Source organism: Arvicanthis niloticus, chromosome 12 (assembly GCF_011762505.2).
Source record: "Arvicanthis niloticus isolate mArvNil1 chromosome 12, mArvNil1.pat.X, whole genome shotgun sequence".
Classification (NCBI taxonomy): domain Eukaryota; kingdom Metazoa; phylum Chordata; class Mammalia; order Rodentia; family Muridae; genus Arvicanthis; species Arvicanthis niloticus.
Window position 1 is genome coordinate 2,751,557 of NC_047669.1, and position 21,357 is coordinate 2,772,913.

At 40.7% G+C, this 21,357-nt stretch overlaps 1 protein-coding gene across 2 annotated transcripts in view; it reads left to right on the forward strand.

The window, feature by feature from the left end:
• The window catches only part of Mapk1 (mitogen-activated protein kinase 1), a 60,055-nt gene that overhangs the window by 22,458 nt on the left and 16,240 nt on the right, over nt 1-21,357 (forward strand). For both annotated transcript variants that reach the window (XM_034514996.2, XM_034514997.2), the window contains exons 2-6: nt 7,478-7,660; nt 9,509-9,698; nt 14,980-15,096; nt 16,821-16,935; nt 17,086-17,217. In XM_034514996.2, coding sequence (XP_034370887.1) covers nt 7,478-7,660; nt 9,509-9,698; nt 14,980-15,096; nt 16,821-16,935; nt 17,086-17,217 — 737 coding nt within the window. The remainder of the gene's footprint in view (nt 1-7,477; nt 7,661-9,508; nt 9,699-14,979; nt 15,097-16,820; nt 16,936-17,085; nt 17,218-21,357) is intronic.

Sequence of the window (21,357 nt, forward strand, 5' to 3'; positions counted from 1 at the left end):
TGTATCCTTTAGGCAGTGGTTCTCAACCTTTCTGATGCTGTGGCCCTGTGATACAGTTTCTCATGTTGCAGTGACCCCCCCCCACCCTTAAAATTGTTATACTTCATAACTGTGGTTTTGTTGCTGTTGTGATTCATACTGTAAATATTTCTGAAGCTAGAAATTTTGCCAGAGGGGTTGTGACCCACAAGTTGAGAACCTCTTTAAGCCATTGGTAAAATTTGTAAATCAATGCCTTTGAATGAATTTAAGATTACAGAAGAAATTGGTTACATTGGAATATTTTTGTGATGTTGGGACTAAACAATACCATTTACTATTAAGAGAAATTAATTTTATTTGGACACATTGGTGTTCATACTATTTGTGGAGGCAGGAGGATAACCACAAGTTTGAAGTCAACCCAGGCTACATAGTTTTAGGCAAGCATGAACAGTACAGAGATCATGGCTCAAAGGAAAATTAACTCTTCAACATGTGTAATCCTTTATTAGTGCCTTGATCATGAAGAACATGTGGCAAGTCTAACAGGTACTATCATTTCAGACTGGGGGTGGTGGGAGTGGTCTTGTCTTTCAGTGTTCCTAGTTCTGCTTTAGCTTCCTTCAGTCAGATCTGTCATGTATTTCTGACTGAGCCACCCTCACTGTCAGTCACTCTTTGCTCTTCCCTAGGACATGTTGTAACTTGTGCTATGCAGCCCTTGTACTCAACCCAATTCATCACTGAAACACCACCTTCTACACATAATAACACAGTACAGTGCCTGGCATTTGAGAAGCAGTAAGAATTGTTCATAAAACTTACTTTCAGTGCCACCTAGTTCCCAACAGATGTGGATATTGGAGGCTGAGGCAGGGTGATAACACAGTGTGGGCCAACTTAGTGAGCTCCTATACCAAAGTAAAAGTATTAGAGGTGTAGGCACTGGTGGCGTGAACTGGCATGTGGGTTCAATCTTCAACCGCAACCTACCCCAGCCCCCTACCACCAAAGTGTGCTCCCTTGTGTCCACAAATCCTTAGATCACAGCTCCTCCCCAGAAGCAGGCCACACCTCTCAGTCTGTCTACAGGCTGCCTCAGAGAGCTGCTTGCCCGCACTCCTCTTGATACTCACTCCTCCTTGTAGCTTCAGAAGCCACGGGTTCCCCTGATGCCAGATCTAAGGCAGCCTTAGTTCCATATCTAGTCTGTTCTCGTTCATGGTGCATAGATAGGCTAGGGTTTATTGTATTATTTATTTATTTATTTATTTATTTATTTGTGGGACAGATTTTCTCTATACAGTCCTGGCTATTCTGAAACTCACTAGATTAAACTGGCCTAAAACCCACAGAAATGCACCTGCCTCTGCTCCCCAAATTCTACGATTAAAGGCATGCCATTCCCAGCTTTAAATTGTTTAAACCATATTATACCTAAAAGTAGAAATATGCAAAGTTTCTTAAGTTTTAGGTCCTCAGAAACTTATATCCTTATTTTAAGTTTTGGTTCCTTACATAAACTACATTGTAATGGTTATTTTTTTCCTTCTATTGAGCTGGTCAGATTTAAATGCCAGCTTATATATATTGTCACTTCTAGATAAAGTTTTTAAGCAAGTAGTAGCTGAGAGCTTGCTGCTTATACACAAGTTAGAGGCAGGGACCGGTTCTGCTGGTAAGGGATGAATTAAATCTGCATTTGTTTTGCTTTATAGTTGCTTTTTAGGCTGAGGAAAATCCCTCAAATCTCATCCTGAGGGCACCATGCTCTTTATTCCATTTTCAGTTTTTCTCATTTTTGGTTGGGATCCTGGACTTAAAAAAAAAAAATTCACACAAGAATCTTGGAAGCAGAGCTGTTTCTTATTCCTTCATGTTAGAAGGTATGTGCTTCCTTCTAGCTACTTGGGAGAGGCTAGCATTCACTTGGTTTCTCCTATGTAAAGTAACTTTTTTCATTTTGTCCTCAAACTTTGGGACAATTTAAGACTACATTTGAAATAGCGTTGGGGGTGGGGGAGTATATGCCTTTAATCCCAGCACTCTGGAGGCAGAGTTAGGCAGATCTCTGAGGTCAGTCTGATTTACAAATCAAGTTCCAGGACAGCCAAGGCTATGCAGAAAAACCCTGTCTTGAAAAACAAGGTGGGAGGAGAAATAGCCTTGGGCCATTGGGAAAGACGACCTGTCTCTCTGTTTTGGACTTCTTGCATGGGTGGATATGGGGGTATAAGCCAGATTGTGGTGATCAAGTGTCCTAGTCACTAAGGAACTCAGTGCACTTGCATCTTTGCAAGTGTGTCTTATTTGACACTGAGTTTTCCTTGTCAATTGGGAGCTTTCTTTTCCATTCCAGTAGTCTCCAACCTTAGTTGGCCTACTGTCTTCATAATACCTCACAGTAGTCTACCTGCATTTTCTAGTCGTCCTTCCCCTGTTCTGTTACCATTTTTTAAAAAGCACTTTTCTTTCCACTGATACCTGCCTTCCCTTCGTTTTCTTACTGGACCAAGGTCACACACCTCATTTCACTGTAAACTGAGGGAATGCTTTCCAGTTCTTAGCCTTCTCTACCTCAGTTTAAAATTTCTGACTCCTGAAATACCATTCTCTTCCCCTCTTAGTCTGTTTTTTTTTTTTTGGGGGGGGGGGGAGTAAACACATAGTTTAATATTTGGACGACAGTTCTTAGTCTGTTATTGTTTTAGTTTCTTACTGCCCTTTGCTGGTTTATCATTACTTATTTTGAGTCCTCTTTTCCCAGCTTTTTTCCCATAGTGAAACCTGCTATGACTTCTGTGACTCTCGCCGTCTGAGAACCATGGTCTCCAGCACATGATCCGCAGGCATCTTAGATCTCTAAGTCAGATAGGCTAGGGATGGAACTGATGTAGAATGCTTGCCTACAATACACATTGTAGTCATTGTTCGTATAGACATACATATACAGGTACATGTGGAAGTCCTTCTTGGGTCCTATGCTAAAGGGATATACCTCCTACCCATTTCTGCCTCTGATATTTGTAAGACCTGGGGTGAAACTATAGAATCCCACATGCTATGAAAATCAAGTTAAGAAGTATTAAACGGAATATATGTTTTTCCTAGTGTGATGGGTATTATATTTTCTTAATGACCTTAAAGGTCAGGCTTAACTAGAAAATTAATTCTTAAGCTTCTTAGAGTTCTGTGGCAACAGTTTTGGGAGAACACACCCATAGCCTACTCCTCTTTGCTCAGCCACAATGTTCTCCTCACTTGAGCTCCAGAACAAGAGTGGCCTGTTTCACATGGAATTGCATAGTTTCTGAGACAGAAATCGGGGCTGTAAGTGAGTGTGGTTCCTTCTGAGATGGGTTAGTGCTGGGTGAGGTCAGTGGTCCCATAGTCATTCTGGTCCCTTTCTCTTTCCATATGTTTCTAATTGCTTGTACTCCTGCTTTTGTGTAAAAAGTCTATTCCTAGGGCTGGAGAGATGGTTCAGTGGTTAAGAGCACTGACCGTTCTTCCAGAGGTCCTGAGTTCAATTCCCAGCAACCACATGGTGGCTCACAACCATCAGTATACTCATACAAAAAATAAATAAGTTTTAATAAAAAATGTCTATTCCTATAAGATGTGGTTTCTATAGGGTCAGAAACTGCCTGCCACCCACTCTACTCCCCCACCCCACTGTTTTTCTTCTTTTAGACAGGGTCTCATTAAATAGCTGGCTTTGCACTCCTGTGTACACTCAGTTGGCCTCCTTTTTTTTGGTTTGTTTGTTTGTTTGTTTTCTGAGCTGGGTTTCTCCGTATAGTCCTGGCTGCCCCTGCCTCCTGGGTGCTGGGATTAAAAATGTACACCGCCAGACTCAGCTTTTCATTCTTTCTCTGTTGTTCTTTGGAATTAATTTACCCAGGTTCTCTTTGTGTTTAGCAAGTGCGTTTTTGTAAGGGTTTTGGGGTATGTAGGGTGTGTGTGTGTGTGTGTGTGTGTGTGTGTGTGTGTGTGTGTGTGTGTTCGTCCGTCCATGTGTCCATCCTTTGCTCACCAAATTCAGAACTTGTTAAGATCAGAAACTCCTCCTTCCACCCCCCATCTAACAAGAAGTCTCTTAAATGGGAAGTACATTTCAAGTGGCTTGAGTTCTCTAGAAGCTGTGACCATTACTCCTTTGTTGCTGTGGTAACACTATCATAACAGGAAATGAAGTTGGTTTACCATGACTTGTTCATAATTGACTCATGTTGATTCTCTTTTCTTCTGTAAGTGCTTACAAAGCATCCTCTTAAATAATATTTAGAATTGGTGGGTTTTTAATCCCATATTTGCTGGTCAGTGTGCTTCTAAATCTGTTCCAACCCATCTCAGTCCTGGAATAGACCAAGTATTCTGAAAGGTCCTACAGACACACACACACACACACACAGATACACACATTTATTTTAAATTTTTTATGTACTTTTGACGATTTTGTGCATATATGCAATGTACCTAGGTTATATCCAAACCATATCTCACCTCCAACTTCCCCCAGAAGCCTCCAGTATCTCTCCTCCCACGACCCTATACTGGTGTTTTTCTTATAACCTTTATAATCTTTGTGTCCAGTTAGTGTACCTACATAGACAGAAATGTGGGGAGCCATCTACCAGAAGCTAGGCAACCCATCATCGGCTATTCCCACAAAGAAAAAAATCACTTCTCTCTCATCAGCCATCATTTGCTTCAGCTGTCATCAGATCCTCCTGAGCCCTTCTCTCATCCATGCTGAAGTGTTGATGGGCTTGAGCATATACAACCTTCCGCAACATTCTTCCCCATCTTCCAGCTCCTACATGCCTTCTGCCACAGCCTCAGGGAGCATGATGCAAATGTCCAAATGAGGGCTGAGCATTCAGCTTTCAGTGCTTTGACCACTTGAAAGTCTCTGCATTGCCTCCTACCCACTACAGAAAGAAGCTTTGAGAAGTAAGGGTATCAATATATTTAGAAGGCAATTTAACATGTCCATTTAGCAAGACAACATTAGTAGATGTTGACTTAGCAGAATTAGGAAAGGGAGTTAGTAGATGTATAATTTACCAGGCCATGGACTTTTTGACTAGATTTATAATACCAAACACAGCTCTCCTATAGAGCAGGCCTCGAATCTAATCCAAGAGTGGTGCTGGGAACTGAACTTGGACCTTCTGGAAGAACAGTATGAACTTTTAACTACTGAGCCATTTCTCTACCCCCACCTACCCCGTTTTGAGACAGGTTCTCTCAGTGGCTGTCCTGGAACTTGCAATATATAGACCTGACTGGCCTCAAACTCAGAGATCTGCCTCTGCCTCTCTGCCTCTCTGCCTCTCTGCCTCTCTGCCTCTCTGCCTCTCTGCCTCTCTGCCTCTCTGCCTCTCTGCCTCTCTGCCTCTCTGCCTCTCTGCCTCTCTGCCTCTCTGCCTCTCTGCCTCTCTGCCTCTCTGCCTCTCTGCCTCTCTGCCTCTCTGCCTCTGCCTCTGCCTCTGCCTCTTCCTCTTTAGTGCTGGGATGATAGGTGTGTGCCATCACGACAGATACGCTAGGCTCCCTTTGCCCTTTTTAATTGTATTTTATTTTAGTTATTTAAATGCATATGGGTGTTTTGCCTGCATGTATGTCTGCCTGTGTATATAGGATCAGGCCACACTCTGAACAGGTCAGAAGGTGAAGGGGAAAGAAGATGGTGTCACACCTTTAAATAAAGAAGTCAGCTTGGTTATTTCACACTACCAGGTCAGGTGATAAAGTAGAAGGTCCTACTGGTGCTTGATTCCTTCTGACAGCACTATTAGATAAACCCATTTGGTGACCATACCAGCACTTGAGATAGAGGCACCTAATCTGAGTTCCAGATCAGTCAGAGCAAGAAAGACCCTGCCATAATAATAAGCAAACTGAAAACAGTCCTGGTAGATGACAATTCTGTAAAGCAAACCAGATTTGACTAATGTTTTCTATAAAAAATAAGAATTTATAATGTTGAATTTCTGACCAGCATTTTACAAGTTTACTTTGACTTAATTTTAACTTTTATCATGCTGAAGGATCAAATTCCAGGGCTTTATGCTGCTACCAGGCAGCTTTCTAGCAGAGAACCGACAATCCCAAATCTGTTTTAACTGTAAAATGTTCTCCCTCTTGTTACAATTATCAAAGGGGGTGTTTATTTTTAAAAGTAGATCCCAGTATTAAGTACACTTGCCTAGACTACACATGCTTTTGCTTGCCTCCCCAGGAGCCACTGCTTTGGGCCCTAGTGTACCAAACCAAAGAAAATAATGTTTAAATAGTCATCCTGTTTAAGAACTGTATATCATTTCAAAGTGCTTTGGGACAGTGCAGCGTGTAGTGGCATTATGAGATGATGCAGCCACTGACAAGACTACTCCTAAAACAGACTTTAGATAGACGTAGTCAGAGGCATCAGTAGTGACAGTTGGTAAATACCATTGCATGTTTCTAGCACTTAATGAGGAAACAAGGAAATATTTTATTGCTTTAGTCAGTGGTCAGATGTCAACATTAGTATAAAATGCTTTTGTAAAAAATATTTAGGTAAATTGTTGCCCAACCACCCCCCCCCCCAAGAAAGATAGTAGTTATATTTAAATTTTTAAACCATCCTAAAAATTAAAAGCAGAATTTTTATTACTTCTGTTCAGAATTACATAATTGGGTCTTTAAGTATAGCTTGGAAGAAACTCCTATCCTGGCTGTGAAAGTATTTTTTTAGAAGGTTACTTTGTAGACTTTGTTACAAAATTATCCTAGTAACAGCCAAAAATAGAACTGTGTTTTGCTTGTAAGAAAGTTGGTAATTGGGCTGGAGAAATGGCTGCTCTTGCAGAGGAGAGCCAGGTTCTATTTCCACCGTCTCCATGGCAGCTAAGAACTGCCTGGAACACCAATTCCAAAGGATCTGTTGCTCTCCAAAGCCACTGTACACATGTGGTGCACAGACATGTATGGAGACAAAACATCCATGCACATAAAGTTTAGAGCAGAAGGAGGAGGTTGATAAAAGGCAGTGAAGCTTTCTGAATCTGCATTGGGGGTCTGGGGGGATAAAGATGTGGTTGCTGGTATTTGATGTTTCTGTTGTGTCAGAGAATTCAACAACAACTATGGAGGCAGAAATGATATTCTCATCAAAGTGTTATCATAGGAAAATGTGGTGGTTTTCTTGTTTGTTTATGGGGGGGGGGGTGTTTGTTTGGTTTCCTGTAAACCTGTGTTGGGTTATAGAAATGAGCACTATCTCATGAACAAGCCATGCAGCTCTTAACTGTCAGGTTCAGCATCTGCTGCTGCTGCTTTATCTTTTTGTGGAAAGCACGCTTGCTGCTTCCACAGGTATCAGAACAGATATGACAGATGTTAAAAGTTTAATGCTTTACCACTTTGTGTCCCTTCTGCCAAATAATTCTGTGAGCTATTTTTAATTTTCATACACACATATTTTTTGTTTTGTTTTGTTTTTTAGCTCTGCTTATGATAATCTCAACAAAGTTCGAGTTGCTATCAAGAAAATCAGTCCTTTTGAGCACCAGACCTACTGTCAAAGAACCCTAAGAGAGATCAAAATCTTACTGCGCTTCAGACATGAGAACATCATCGGCATCAATGACATCATCCGGGCACCAACCATTGAGCAGATGAAAGATGTGTATCCTTTCCTAACGTTAGCTGCTGTTTGCTCACTTTGTAGAGTAAATAACTTGAAATCAAGAAAAAGTGCACAAAGATTTTTAATTGCTCTTCCCATATATATATATAAAAGTGTGCTAAGAGGAGATTGTAATCTGTTTAAAGTGTTTAAAACATTTTATTTTTTTCTCCATTTTATCCTTTTTTGTAATTTGTTTTAGTAAGTTTTCTAGAAGTTTAGTGTTTTCTCTGTCAGTTTTTCTGTGGTTTTCTTTAATCTTAGTTTTGAAAAGCTGATTCATGTCATTTCCAGTCCCTGTCTGATGGTAAAAAGGGAATCAAGCAAGCACTCACAACAGGAAATAGGTACCCTAGACATCCATCCGGCCAGACCAGTGTCCTGCAGGCCATCCTCGTCTACTCCTTCCAGCCTCAGCTTCCTGACCTGTACAGTAACTGGCCAGAGCACAGAGGTGCACCGTTTACCCCAGATGGTAGCAGTGGGTCACTAAGCTCACAGTCAGCCTGGTTTACAAAGAGTTCCAGGAAAGCCAGGGCTAGAAATTCTGTCTCAAACAAAACAAAAATGGAATAAACTGGCCCTCAGAGTCTTTAAGACCAGATCAACTCTGATACATATAATTGTAGCCAGCATTAGATATCAGTGCCGAGCTGGTCTAGAAGATTCCACCTCCTACTTTGCACCCGTAGGAATAACGGCTCCAAGTCTCTAGGCAGCCTTTGTCTTTTAAGCATGTCTGTTAGTAAGTGCTGTGGTGTTGTAAGGGAAGCCTCCTGCTGCTGCACCTGTTGTTCTGTTCTGCTCGCGCTCTCTCTCTTTCTTTCTTTCTTTCTTTCTTTCTTTCTTTCTTTCTTTCTTTCTTTCTTTCGTTTTTCGAGACAGGGTTTCTCTGTGTAGCCCTGGCTGTCCTAGAACTCACTCTGTAGACCAGGCTGTCCTTGAACTCAGAAATCCACCTGCCTCTGCCTCCCAAGTGCTGGGATTAAAGGTGTGCGCCACCACCGCCTGGCGCACCTGTTGTTCTTGTTACCTTTTGTCATAGAAGAACACCTTTTATAAATGACAAGTTTGCTTAAGTCTTATGTCCTTCAAGTATGGGACTAATCTCATTTAGCCTGAATCTGTAGGAAATGAAATAGTATTTTATGCATAAAAATAAATGCAAACAGTCTTCTAATGAAACATCATTATGATGAATTTAAAAGTAAAGGGTTAATACAGTTTAATTTTCATAAGAAATAATATGGCTTAGCTGAAGTTTTAGTGCTTAGGCAGTGGGTAGCTGTGCAGGAAGGAAAGAAGAGCAGAACCCAGCATCAACCTCTTCTTCACATGGCTTCCTTTGGTCTTGTAATACATGTGCAGAATTTAACAGTAATCAGAGAGTGAGGAAGAAAGGCAGAGATTGGACTCAGTGGCAGTGCTATTTGTGGCTCTGTACTTCCAGGTTGGTTTGTGAGGATATTGGTGACAAGAAGCAAGGAAAACGGTGCCATTACACATTGCTTCTGGGCCAAAGAGATGGTGTTGGTGTTTGCTGTCTACCATGCTCTTTACGCTTTGGAGAAAATTGGTAGATAGTGGACAATTTAGAGAACAGAGAAGTTGAGACTTCAAGATTGGCTGATATTCTGTTTCAGGTCTCAGTGTAGGCCCACAACAAGCTACCTAGGTCTTTGTTTTCTTTCATGAGAGTATGCCGTGTTCTCTGCAGGCTCTCCTTTCTTTTGATGGCCTAGCTATGTCTGACGCTGTATGGGAAGAGGGTTGAGAGAAGTTGAATTTGTTTTAGTGCTTTGCTAAGTGTGACCAACTCGTAGTGTTTTACCTTAACCTGTCAAACAGATACATAGTACAGGACCTCATGGAGACAGATCTTTACAAGCTCTTGAAGACACAACACCTCAGCAATGACCATATCTGCTATTTTCTTTATCAGATCCTGAGGGGATTAAAATATATCCATTCAGCTAATGTTCTGCACCGTGACCTCAAGCCTTCCAACCTCCTGCTGAACACCACTTGTGATCTCAAGGTCAGCTAAGTCATTTACTCTAAGGATAATATGTACTTTAAGATAGCTTTGAGATATTGTTATTTATATTCAAAACTATCAGATATACAAACATTTTATAGAAAAATACAGACACATAGTATGAGTCTCCTTCCTTCCTTAGCCCATTCTTCCTTCAGAGATAGTAGTCACTGTAGTAAAATTAGTAGCTCTTACGTGTATCTACTTTATGTGTAGTGTCATGTGTGTTGTTTTTGTTTCTTAATTCTCTGTATCAAGAAAACAAAACAAGGCTCACAGTGACAGAGAGCCTCTCACCGGAATGGTTATAATCAGTGTCAGGTTTGGTGGCGTAGGCCTTGAATCCCAGTACTGGGAGGCAGCGGGCAAGCAGATCTTTGGGAGTTTCAGAGCAACCTGAGGTGCATGGTGAGTTCCAGGCCAGTGAAGACTCCATAATGAAACCCTGTCTCAAGAAAAAGGAAAGATAGCCAGGTGGTGGTGGCGCACGCCTTTAATCCCAGCACTTGGGAGACAGAGCAGGCGGATTTCTGAGTTTGAGGCCAGCCTGGTCTACAGAGTGAGGTCCAGGACAGCCAGGACTACACAGAGAAACCCTGTCTCGAAAAAAAACAAAACAAAACAAAAAAAAAAAAAAAAGAAAAGAAAAAAAGAAAAAGGAAAGACAGCAAACATTGACAAGGACTTTTTCCAGTATGTACCTTAGTAAAATGAAAACATGTGGACATACAAACACTTGTACACAAATATTCATTATAGTGTAATTCATTGTCACAGAAGAATGGAAGTCAAATATCTAGCTAGTTGTGGATAAAATGTGGTAGATCTATACAATGAGTTGTTTATAATTGATAGTGTTAGGGGAAACGGTATTAATTTGTTAACTTTTTATGTTAATTGTTCTAAAGTTTACAACCCTGTGACTAATATTAAATACTAGTACTGAAGCATTGTATACTGTATATGAATTGTATATCAGTAAAAAAAAAACTATATGTAGATGTGTAGGAATAATCATTTGAGTTCTCAGTTAAATAAACATTCCTAGGTGAAGCTTTGTGAGGTGCCAGGCTGTCTGCTTCTGAAATTGGAAGACCAAGAGATGGAAACCCAGCAGACAGTGTATAATAGCACATGCTGTGGCATATAGAAAGTAGTATTCAAATGCAAAGGGCAGAAATAAAATAAGAGGAAGATAGTGTCCATGTCATTCCTCCAAGGATAAATGGGTTTCATGAGAGAGGGCCCTTTGGACATTAGAGTGTCATAGGCTGGGAGATTAGAGAAATAACAGTCAAAAGTAAGCAGTGAGTAAACAAACTGCTGCATTCTTTTTTGTTTGAGGGCAACACTGGCAACTAGGCACTAGGCAGTCACTTATATGCTAAAGAGATGCCTTTAAATATGGACAGCCTTCTATTGGCCTATCTAAAGTGTGCTTTTTGTTGTTATTTTAAGACAAGGTCTCACTAGCTCAGGCTGGCCTCAGATTCATGCATCTACTTCCCAAGAGTTAGTTAGAATAATAGATGTGTACAGCACCCAGCAAGGTGTTGTTGAGGCTGATCCCAGACTCTCCACTGTCCTACCTCATTCTCTTCAGATTTTTATTATTGGCACGCTTCTCCACCATAGCTGGTTCACTCATAGTTCTAAGGTAGATATCCAGAGTATATCATTCACACGGAGAGCATTTCATTCCAAAGTGAGTGTAGTTTTTCCTGAGATTCTTATTTGCCACAGCAAATAAGTATATGCATAGGATATGTTGGCCGGTAGTATTTGACATTGAGCAAATACTAGTGTGGAGGAGAGTCACCTACTCAAGTTCTGGAGTCATTTATGTATCTATCACATTGTGGTACTACGTGGTAACCCTTTATTTCTCAGGTCCACAAAAACATACAAGGAGTTTTTAGACCCCGTTTGCAGCTTCTGTTGGCATATTTCTGGTGGACCAGAAAAAAATGGGAGGTGTGGTCAGTACCAGTCTACGTACTCATTGTTTGCTAAACAGAGTCCACAGAGTTCTCAGTAAGCCTGTGTGGTTGTCGTACACCTGTAAACAAGGGTGCACAGTGCAGCACACATCTATCTGTGGGACCGTTTCCGTTTCCATAGTTCAGGGAGGGTCAGATAGATGGGAATGCCAACCCTTACAGGACATTTTAGGCTGGTTACACTAGTGGTCTGGCTTCTCTTGTGGAGTTATTCTGAGTATTACTGGTACTTTATCTGTAGGTGTGTTGGGTTTATTTGCATTTTATTGTGGAGGGTTTTTTGTTCTGTTTGTTTTTATTGCATCATTAATTTGGCTAATCTTTGGTAGTATAATATTAAGAAAATTTTGTAGTCAGGAAAAGTGACACATGCCTTTAATCTCAGCACTGGAAAAGCAGAGCAAACAGATCCCTGACTTTGAGGCCAGCATGGTCTACAGAGGGAGTTCCAGGGTAGCTACTGCTTACACAGGGGTGGGGGTGGGGCCGGGGGCCGACTAGCTGGACTGGCTTTGATTAAAAGCAAATCGTAGAATGAAAAGTTAGCTCTACAAAAAAAAAGGCACTATGAGTTGCATGTGTTGAGATAAGTTTAATAAGTCATGCAGAATTTGAATGGATTGACCATAATCTACCATAAGACGTGGTCTTAGCTAAGAGTACTTTCCCTCAGACATGGGGGAAAACATCATTCATTGTAGTCTTTACTGCTGCTGTGCCTCATACTGGATACCCTTGTTACTGTTAATAAATGCATTGGTATAAAAGACTATTTGAAGACAGGGTCTCACTATGTATGTGGTGCTGGCTATCCTGGAACTCACTTTGTAGACTAGGCAGCCTCAGATTCATAGATCTGCCTCTGCCTCCTGAGGGCAGGGAAAGGCACATTCTACTCTAGCCACTGGTAGGAAAAGCTCCTATGGAAACAAGTAGAACAACATGTACACTGAAAGCCTGGGGTGAATCATAATGTAGAATTTAGCAGTATTCCTCCTCAAAACTGATAGCTAAGTCTAATAGATGGGCTAGAAATGTAACTCACTGAGTGCTTTCAAAGCATGTGTGAGGCCCCAGTCAATCCCCAGTGCTTGACTCGGGGAAGCTATAGCTATTCTCCGTCCGTGACCCAGGGGGCCAGTGACCATCAGAGTTTTAACCTCATTATCGCACAAGCTGTCGTTTAAAGGAGAGGCCCAGGCTCACAGTGAAGGTTTTGTATACTAAGTAGAATAGCTGGAGTAGGCGAATTGGGTATGGAGAAAAACAAGATTTCCTCACTGTTCTCTCCTACATGAGAACCCACGTGGGAAGTGACCTGCAAGAGAGTTGTCAAAGACGATGGGCTGTCTGGGTTTTTTTGATAACACAGTCACATCCTTTTGCATATGCAGCTTCTTGGATGCTGTAATTGAAACAAATGAGGCTCTTTGAGAACAAAGGTGCTACCTCTAATATGAAGTTGTACACAGTAAGGGTAAGATACTATCGTAGGAAGACACCTGTACAGTAGGGGAAGGAAGGTATCTTTATCTCTCTCAGTTACAGAGAGTATTTGAGTGGGATATCTGACCAGGGACTGAGGTCCAAATAACTGTGTCCTGTATCTTTTAGGCTTGTTCCTTCAAAGTACAGGCTATTAGGGTTTTGTTTTTTTTTTTTTTTTTTTTTTTTTTTTTTTTTTTTTGGAGGGAGTATTTTTTGTTTTTTCCTCTCCTTAAACTTTGGGGGGGGGGGTTTGTCTCAGAATTCTACAACAGACTTTTGGTCAGATTGTTTCCATTAAAAAGTAACTTATATTTAATAACTAATAGCTTAAAAATGCTACACACAAAAAATGGTCCACAAAACATTTACTTTTGGGAAGGGGGGAGTTACTATTAAGCTTAAAGTGCTGCCCCTTATTTTTAGCTGACTTAATAGAATCAAGCCTCCAAATTAGTCTTTCAAGATGGCCTTCAGTCTCATCTCTGTTAACCTGTCTCTTTCTTGAATTGGTTTCTTAGGGATTGGAGAATTAAAGTATTTTGTGTGGACCAAGTAGAGCATACCTACATTTTATACACACTGGAGTCTGTAAGACCGCTAACCCAAGCAGCATCACAATGCTAGACAGCTAGATGGTGAGGGCTTACAAAGTACTCCCATAAGTCAGGAGAATGTGAGGAACTGGGTGCTCAACAAAACAGTGGTAGATGACAGGATGGCTCAGTGGTAAAGAAAGGTGTTTGCTCCCAAGCCAAATGACCTGAGTTAATACCTGGGACCCACAAGATAGGATTCAACCTCCTTCTGTAAGATGTCCTCTGACTACCACATGTGTGGCGTATTCTTCATACATGCACACATACAATAAATAATAACAAATAATAAAGCAAAACGTATACGAAAGCTTTAAAACTATCAGGATTGGCTATGTGAAAAGGAGGGAAATAAGTACTTTTGAAATTTAAAAAAGTGGATGGAGCTGGAGAGATGGCTCAGTGATTAAGAGCACTGACTGCTCTTCCAGAGGTCCTGCGTTCAATTCCCAGCAACCACATGGTGGCTCATAACTGTCTGTAATGGGATCCAATGCCCTCTTTTGGTGTCTGAAGACAGCAAAGGCGTACTCATATACATAAAGTTAATTAATTAATCAGTTAATTTAAGTGAAAGTGGGAAATATGAGGAAATGGGTCTGGGGAAATGAAGGAGCAGTGATCTGTGAGCTGCAGTGCCTTGGACAGGAAATGGACTCGGGGTGGGTTTTCTGATTTGCCCCTAACAATTTTGTTTTTGAGGTTTAATTTTCTTTGTGTGTTTTTATTTGTATGTCTGTACATTGTATATGAGTGCCCATAGAGACCAGAACAGTTGTGAGTCACTCCGTGTGGGTGTTGGTTGGTGTCCTCTGTGAGAGCAGGCTGTGCTTTTCACTGTTGAGCCATCTCTCTCGCCCCTCTAAGATGATTTTGCTCAAGTTCCTTAAGTGAGAGTGCCAAGCACTCAGAGTAGCTGTTGGGGATGGGACCTAAGGGTCATTGTCAGACCATGCCCTATAACTGACCCTTCAGACTGTCTCTTCACTCCAGCATGCAGACTTCCTTACTTCCTCAGGTTGTTGAGGATTAAGGAATGATGATTTTGCGATTTCCAGAAAAATGTCTAACATAGTATTGGTAGCATGTTTTTGTTATCCTAATACTGCTTGTATTACTAATATTGCCCTTTTATTTTCATGGTGCTTTGGCATTAGCTCGTTAGACTCTGAAATGATATCCCACTTTTCTTTCCCTTAGATCTGTGACTTTGGCCTTGCCCGTGTTGCAGATCCAGATCATGACCACACAGGGTTCTTGACAGAGTATGTAGCCACGCGTTGGTACAGAGCTCCAGAAATTATGTTGAATTCCAAGGTAAGAAAAAGAAACAACAGCCATAACCTTCGCCTTCAGCCTTCAACCTTCAGCCTTCAGCCTGGTATATCTGGCCAGAGCCAAAGTGCTGTCTAAGAACCAAACTTTTAGGCTTAGGGTTCACCATCTTCAGTCACAGTGACTGAAGACACCTATATCCCATCATACTGCTAAAATACTTCCTGTGGCAACTTACATACCTGTTCTTTATGTTATTAGAGTTCCATAAGGTGTGTTTCTGTGCAAATATTTCACAGCTGTTCTACAAAGGCTATATTGTTTGATAATGATGAATATCTCTCCAGCAAAATTACTGGATGCAGAAAGAACAGAGCCACTATGGACTGTTGAAATTACAGGGTAGTTATGTTTCAAACTGAAATCTGTCTTTCCTCCTCTTCTCTGAGTTATTATGAAGGTTATCCAGACTCTGCTAATAAAACCTGGATCTTGCTAATAGGTGGTGGTCCTTGATCCTTGCATTCAGGCAGGAGCAGGCAGAAGTCTGTAATTCTACGTAGCAAGTTCTAGGACAGCCCAGGCTACATAAAGAGACCTTCTCTCAAAAGAACAGAAGGGGGTAGGGGCAAGCAAGCATAATGTCAGCACTCGGGAGGCAAAGGTAGAATTACCACAAGCCTAAGACCAACCCAGGCTGTTAATACATGATTGTATTAATACATAATCAATGAACATGATTGAATAGGTTTACAACTGCCAGGGAAAACATGAAATATGCATTCTTTGTTAGAATTATAAGATGGTAGACAAAATTGAGCACTGTTCAGAACATTAAGATTCAGTCTGGATTTGTGCATTTGTTTTTTCCTGGTAGGTTTTTTGTTGTTGTTTTTGGTTTTGTTGTTAATTGTGTGTCTATGGGTTTGTGCACATGTTTCGTGCTCAAAGGTACCAGAGGCATTGGATGCCCTGGAATTACAGTCATTGTTGTGAGCTGCTCGGTATGGCTGGGAAATAAACTGCTGGGCCCCCTTCGGGAGCTCTCTGCTGAACTGTCTCCATAGTCACAGTGTTTAGCACACAGCATATGAGCCACTCTGATTCATGCTGTCTGTGAGGAATGCATCGCTGTCTCAGGGTTTCACTTTTGTGTTTATGACAAGAAAGGATGTTAAATTCATTGTATCCAAAGGCACAGAAAGCCGTGTGTGCTGCTGCGAGGGATGCTCTTGCAGTTGCTGGTCATCTCCAACTTTACAGACATTGGTTACATGATTGAACAGTGAGCATTAGTAGTTTTTCTAGTTCTAGTTTGTAATAATTCTAAATCTCTAACATTGAAAATGGACTGAGGGATATACTTCAGAAGTTCTAATTTAATAATTCCAAGAGATAAATATAAATTAATTATAGTGACTCAGCATCTGTCTTGTTTGGATTTCTGTTGCTATGATAAAACGTCATGACCAAAAGCAATTTGGGGAGAAAAAGGATTTATTTCAGCCTATAGTTCCACAATACAGTTCATCATCAAACCAGAATAGCTCTTCCTGCCTCTGCCACCTGAGTACTGAGATTAAAGGTTGTGCCACCCCACCTGATGGCATCTCTTAAGAAAGCCAATTTATTGTTTTTCATTCTGTATCCCTGTTTCCAAATGGTCTTCTCAAAGAAGATGATCAAACGTTCATCTGCCCGCACAGCTGTTACATAGAGAGACCTCATCATGTTGTTACTCTGTCTTTTCTCCCTTTCTGTTGCAGGGTTATACCAAGTCCATTGATATTTGGTCTGTGGGCTGCATCCTGGCAGAGATGCTATCCAACAGGCCTATCTTCCCAGGAAAGCATTACCTAGACCAGCTGAATCACATCCTGGGTAAGCTCTTGAACATGAAAGATCTCTTTGTAAAAACTTATAGTACAAAGTAAATACATTAAGTACAGAATCTCTTTTGTCCCATAGGTGATGTGTGTGTAATAACTTGTCCTTATCTTGACAATTAACAGCTAATGTTTTGCCTGATAGGTATTCTTGGATCTCCATCACAGGAAGATCTGAATTGTATAATAAATTTAAAAGCTAGAAACTATTTGCTTTCTCTCCCGCACAAAAATAAGGTGCCATGGAACAGGTTGTTCCCAAACGCTGACTCCAAAGGTAAGACTTCATTGATGTTCTTTCTTAAACTTAGTTTTAGGTTTACTTATTGTGTTGGCTAAATTATTAGGCTCCAGCTTAAAAATTGAGCAAGTTAAAACTTGTGACTGTTGGTGTAATGCTTTATTTAAAATGTGCTAGACTGGAAAGATGGTTCATTGGGTAAGATTGTAGACCACTCTTGCAAAGAACCTGATAGACTGTTTTGTATATCAGTCCCTTCATACCCTCCTCTCCCTCTCTCCCTCCCTCTCTCCCTCCCTCTCTCCCTCTCTCCCCCCCACCCCCACCCCTCTCTCCTGATTTAAGTGGACAGTGTTGAGGATCTGAATGGGCCAAGGAGACAGCATCCTGTTGGCATAACACTGCTCATCCTTGTGTCTATGGATAAAAATGCACATATACATTTTTTTACCAAAGTTTTTTTCACTTTTAAAATTTTGTAATATTTTAACTTTAAAAAGTTTTTAAATTGCAGACGTATTTTTAGAATTTGAAAATTGCTTCCTGACATTGTTTTCTTAAATGTCGTTGTCAATAGTTCCATTCTTTTCTGACTTGCCTTCGATGCTTTTGCAGGAGTCATCTGCTGGGAGCTCAGCATTTTCTACATGTTGTTGTTCTCAGTCTCTCCCTCCTTTATATGTTTTAAACATTAATGTATGGGGGGGATATGAATGAGAATATGAATGTGTTTGCAACCTACTAATCGTATAAGATAGGGAAAAAAAACCCTCAGAGGTCATTTCCCAGGCACGATCCACCTTTTTTTGACAGTGTCTCTACCTGGCAGCAAGCCCCAGGGTTCTGCTGATCCTCCTGACCTTCAGTGCATTCTGGGGATTGAAATCAGGGCCTCAAGATGTCCAGGCAAACACTGTACCTACTGTACTGTCTTCCCAACCTGGAAAATTTCAACTTAGATATCCAGTGTATGTATGGACTGAGTTAAGATTCAGAAACTCCTTTCATCTCTGATACAGTACAATATGTTATCACAGATAATGTTTATAAGTATAAAAGAAATATTCCTAATTACAAGAATCTCAAAATTGGGGGTGGAGGTTGTTTAAAACGGGGTCTTACTGTATAGCCCAGGTTGGCCTTGAACTCAAAGTGATTGATCCTCTTCCCTCAATTCCTATACCACCTGGTCCAGTTTTCCAAAATAATAGCTTTTAGCATCTTGTGGCTGTAACAAAGTTAGATCTGTAGAATCATGGTTATTTAATTGTTCACTTTTAAAAATTAGAACTTGACCCGCACAATTCATCACCTTTTTAAAAAAACATTTATTTATCATTATAAATTTATATGTGGAGGTCAGAGAGCATGCAAGAATTGGTTCTCTCCTTCCACCACATGAGATCAGGATCAAACGTAGGTAGCCACACTTGGCCGGATGGTCCATTGCTTGCTGAGACTTCCTGATGACGGCGACCCATCACACATAGATTGGCTCGTGTGTTTCATGTACTGAGCGTCTTATCTGCTGTTCAGAGTTGGTCTCTTAGCGGGGTGTAGACTTCAGAAAACCTGATGGTTAAGATGTAAGCCATCCTGTTTCCAGACCCTCACCCTTCCCCTAAGTACTTTTGGTTTATATCAGGTTTCTTGAGTCTTTCTGCTTATTTCCCTTAAAGTCATATAAGAATTAATGTCATTAAAACCCAGGAAATTAGCTAGGCAGCACTCAAGGCAAACAGATCTCTTTGCATTTGAAACCAGCCTGCTCAACAGAGTGAGTTCCAGAACAGCCAGGGCTGCACAGCAACCTATCTCAAAAACAAAAAAAAGGAAACTAAACCAAGAGTGATATGAAATGCTTGGCTATAATACCAGAACTTGAAAGGCTGAGGCAGGAGGATCAAATTTAAAACCAGTTTGATCTGTGTGAGGAGTCTGGGGAAAGCTGTCTGATAACAGACAACAGAACACAGGGAGGCGCAGCACTGGGGAAGGTAGAAAGTGTGCAGATGGAGCCAGGGTGCTTCTACAGCCAGCTCCCTGGGTTCATTCAGTCTGCAGTCCAGACACTGCCTTAAGAAACTACTTAACATCTCAACGCCCTCATTTATAAAACAGTCTGGTTCTAAGATCCCATGACTAAAACTTGTTTATATATTTTGAAGATCTTCCCATATCAGAAGCTATTAAAGAATGTACCTAGTGTTCTTTTATGGGGATTATTTATAAGCATCCTTATCTAGTCTTATAATGGACATGAAAGCACTCATGAGTTATATTTACTGTTTTTAACTGCTGAACAAGCCACTTCAATACATAGGACTTGGAATAACAACCAAATATTTGTTCATAAGTCCATGTGGCTGGTTCCGCAGGGCAGGGAGGTTTCTGGCTCCCCTCCAGTAGAGTAGTTGAAGGTAGCCTCACCATATCTCAGTGTTGGTACTTTCTTACACTTCTCTCTGTGGTAGACTAGACTAGGTTTCTGGTGGCAAGAACATGGCAGAAGAAGGCATCAGAAGCTGCAAGATACTGTTAGAGACTAGGTCCAACCTCAATCTGTCACACTCAGTGGGTTAAATCAAACCATTCTGTCAGCTGGTGCAAGAAACAGAAATACAATCTTCTCATTAACAGGAACAGCTGCAAAGATTTGTGTTATAGTCAATCTCACAGAGTTGTTCCTTTAACAAAAACACTTGAGCATTTGTTGTGTACCATCCTGGCTGCTACAACCCTGGACATAAAATCAACAATAAGAACCTACTTGCAGGGAAGTAATAGCCCTAATTTGTATGAAAATGACCTAAACTGAGTGGATGGCATCAGAAAACTCAAAATTTCAATTTTCTAGCTGAAATAGTGGAGATTTTAAGTATAAATAATGATAGATAGATAGATAGATAGATAGATAGATAGATAGATAGATAGATAAGAGAACATGAGGAAAGGTTCTCATCTTTGCAAGATAACAAACCCCAAACAGTCCGTAATTACTCTCCTTTCCACACCTCTTCCTCCTTTAAAGAAACCCAGTTTATTAAAATAGCAGGCATCAAAACTTTAACCTGTTATTTGGTTAAGGATGCGGGAAGCAGACTGTAACGTACGTGGGGTGAGTGTCTTTGGAGGGATGCTGGCAGTTCTGTCTTGGATCTTTTGTCCCAACAGTTCTAGGTTCTTATTTTTGGGTCAACATTGAGACTGGGTGTGGGATTTAAATTTTTTAGCTTTAATTAAGAAAGAAATAAAGCTTGTCATAATAGAAACCCTGTCTGGAGCTAGTGCGGGGGTAAATTTAGTATTTTTTACATATTTGTTGAAAGTTTTTTAATGCTGAATCTTTTGAGCCAGTAATACCTGCAGTTATTTTTTGGTTTTGATTTTTCTTTTTTTCCCCAAAGCAGCATTAGCTTAGAATTCTCTCCAAGATGACTTCAGTGAGGGGAAGAAATATGACTGCAGCAGATGGAGGTTGAGTCTTTATTTGGAATAAACTAGTGTAAATTATTCCTCATACATGAAAATGAATTCCAAAAGAATCAGTGATCAATTATATATATAAGTAATGGTACTTACTGTTAAGCTACAGAGATGACTCTGCAGTTTAGAGCACTTCTTGCTCTTCCAGAGGTCATATGGTGGCTCACAACCACCTATAATGAGATGTGATGTCCTTTTCTGGCATGCAGGTGTACACTCATACATAAATTTTTTTCTACAAAGTTCATGATGTAAGCTACAATTATTTCTTCAATGAAGCAGTTAATTATTTAACATAAGGAGAATAGAAAATGGTCCATATGTGCAACAGGAAAGTGCCTAACAAGATATAGACTGAAAAATACTGGTTGGTTTTCCAGTTAGGGGAGTGTTGGTGACTATATGAGAGTAATTGAAGGGCTGGAAAGATGGTTCAGCCGGTAAAAACACTTAGCACTTTGCAAGAGCACCTGGGTTCAGTTCCCAGCATCCTTGTAGTATCTTGTTACCTCAACAAGTACGAAGCCCACCCTTGGTATACAAACATACGTGGAAGCAAACACACATAATAAAATTAATCTTTCTTTTCCCCCCAACCCCCCCCGCCCCCTTAAAAGGTAATTGAGGTCTGGTGTTGTTAAAGATAATATTTAAAATTGTGGCACCCAATCTATCTTGTTGTTAAGGGGA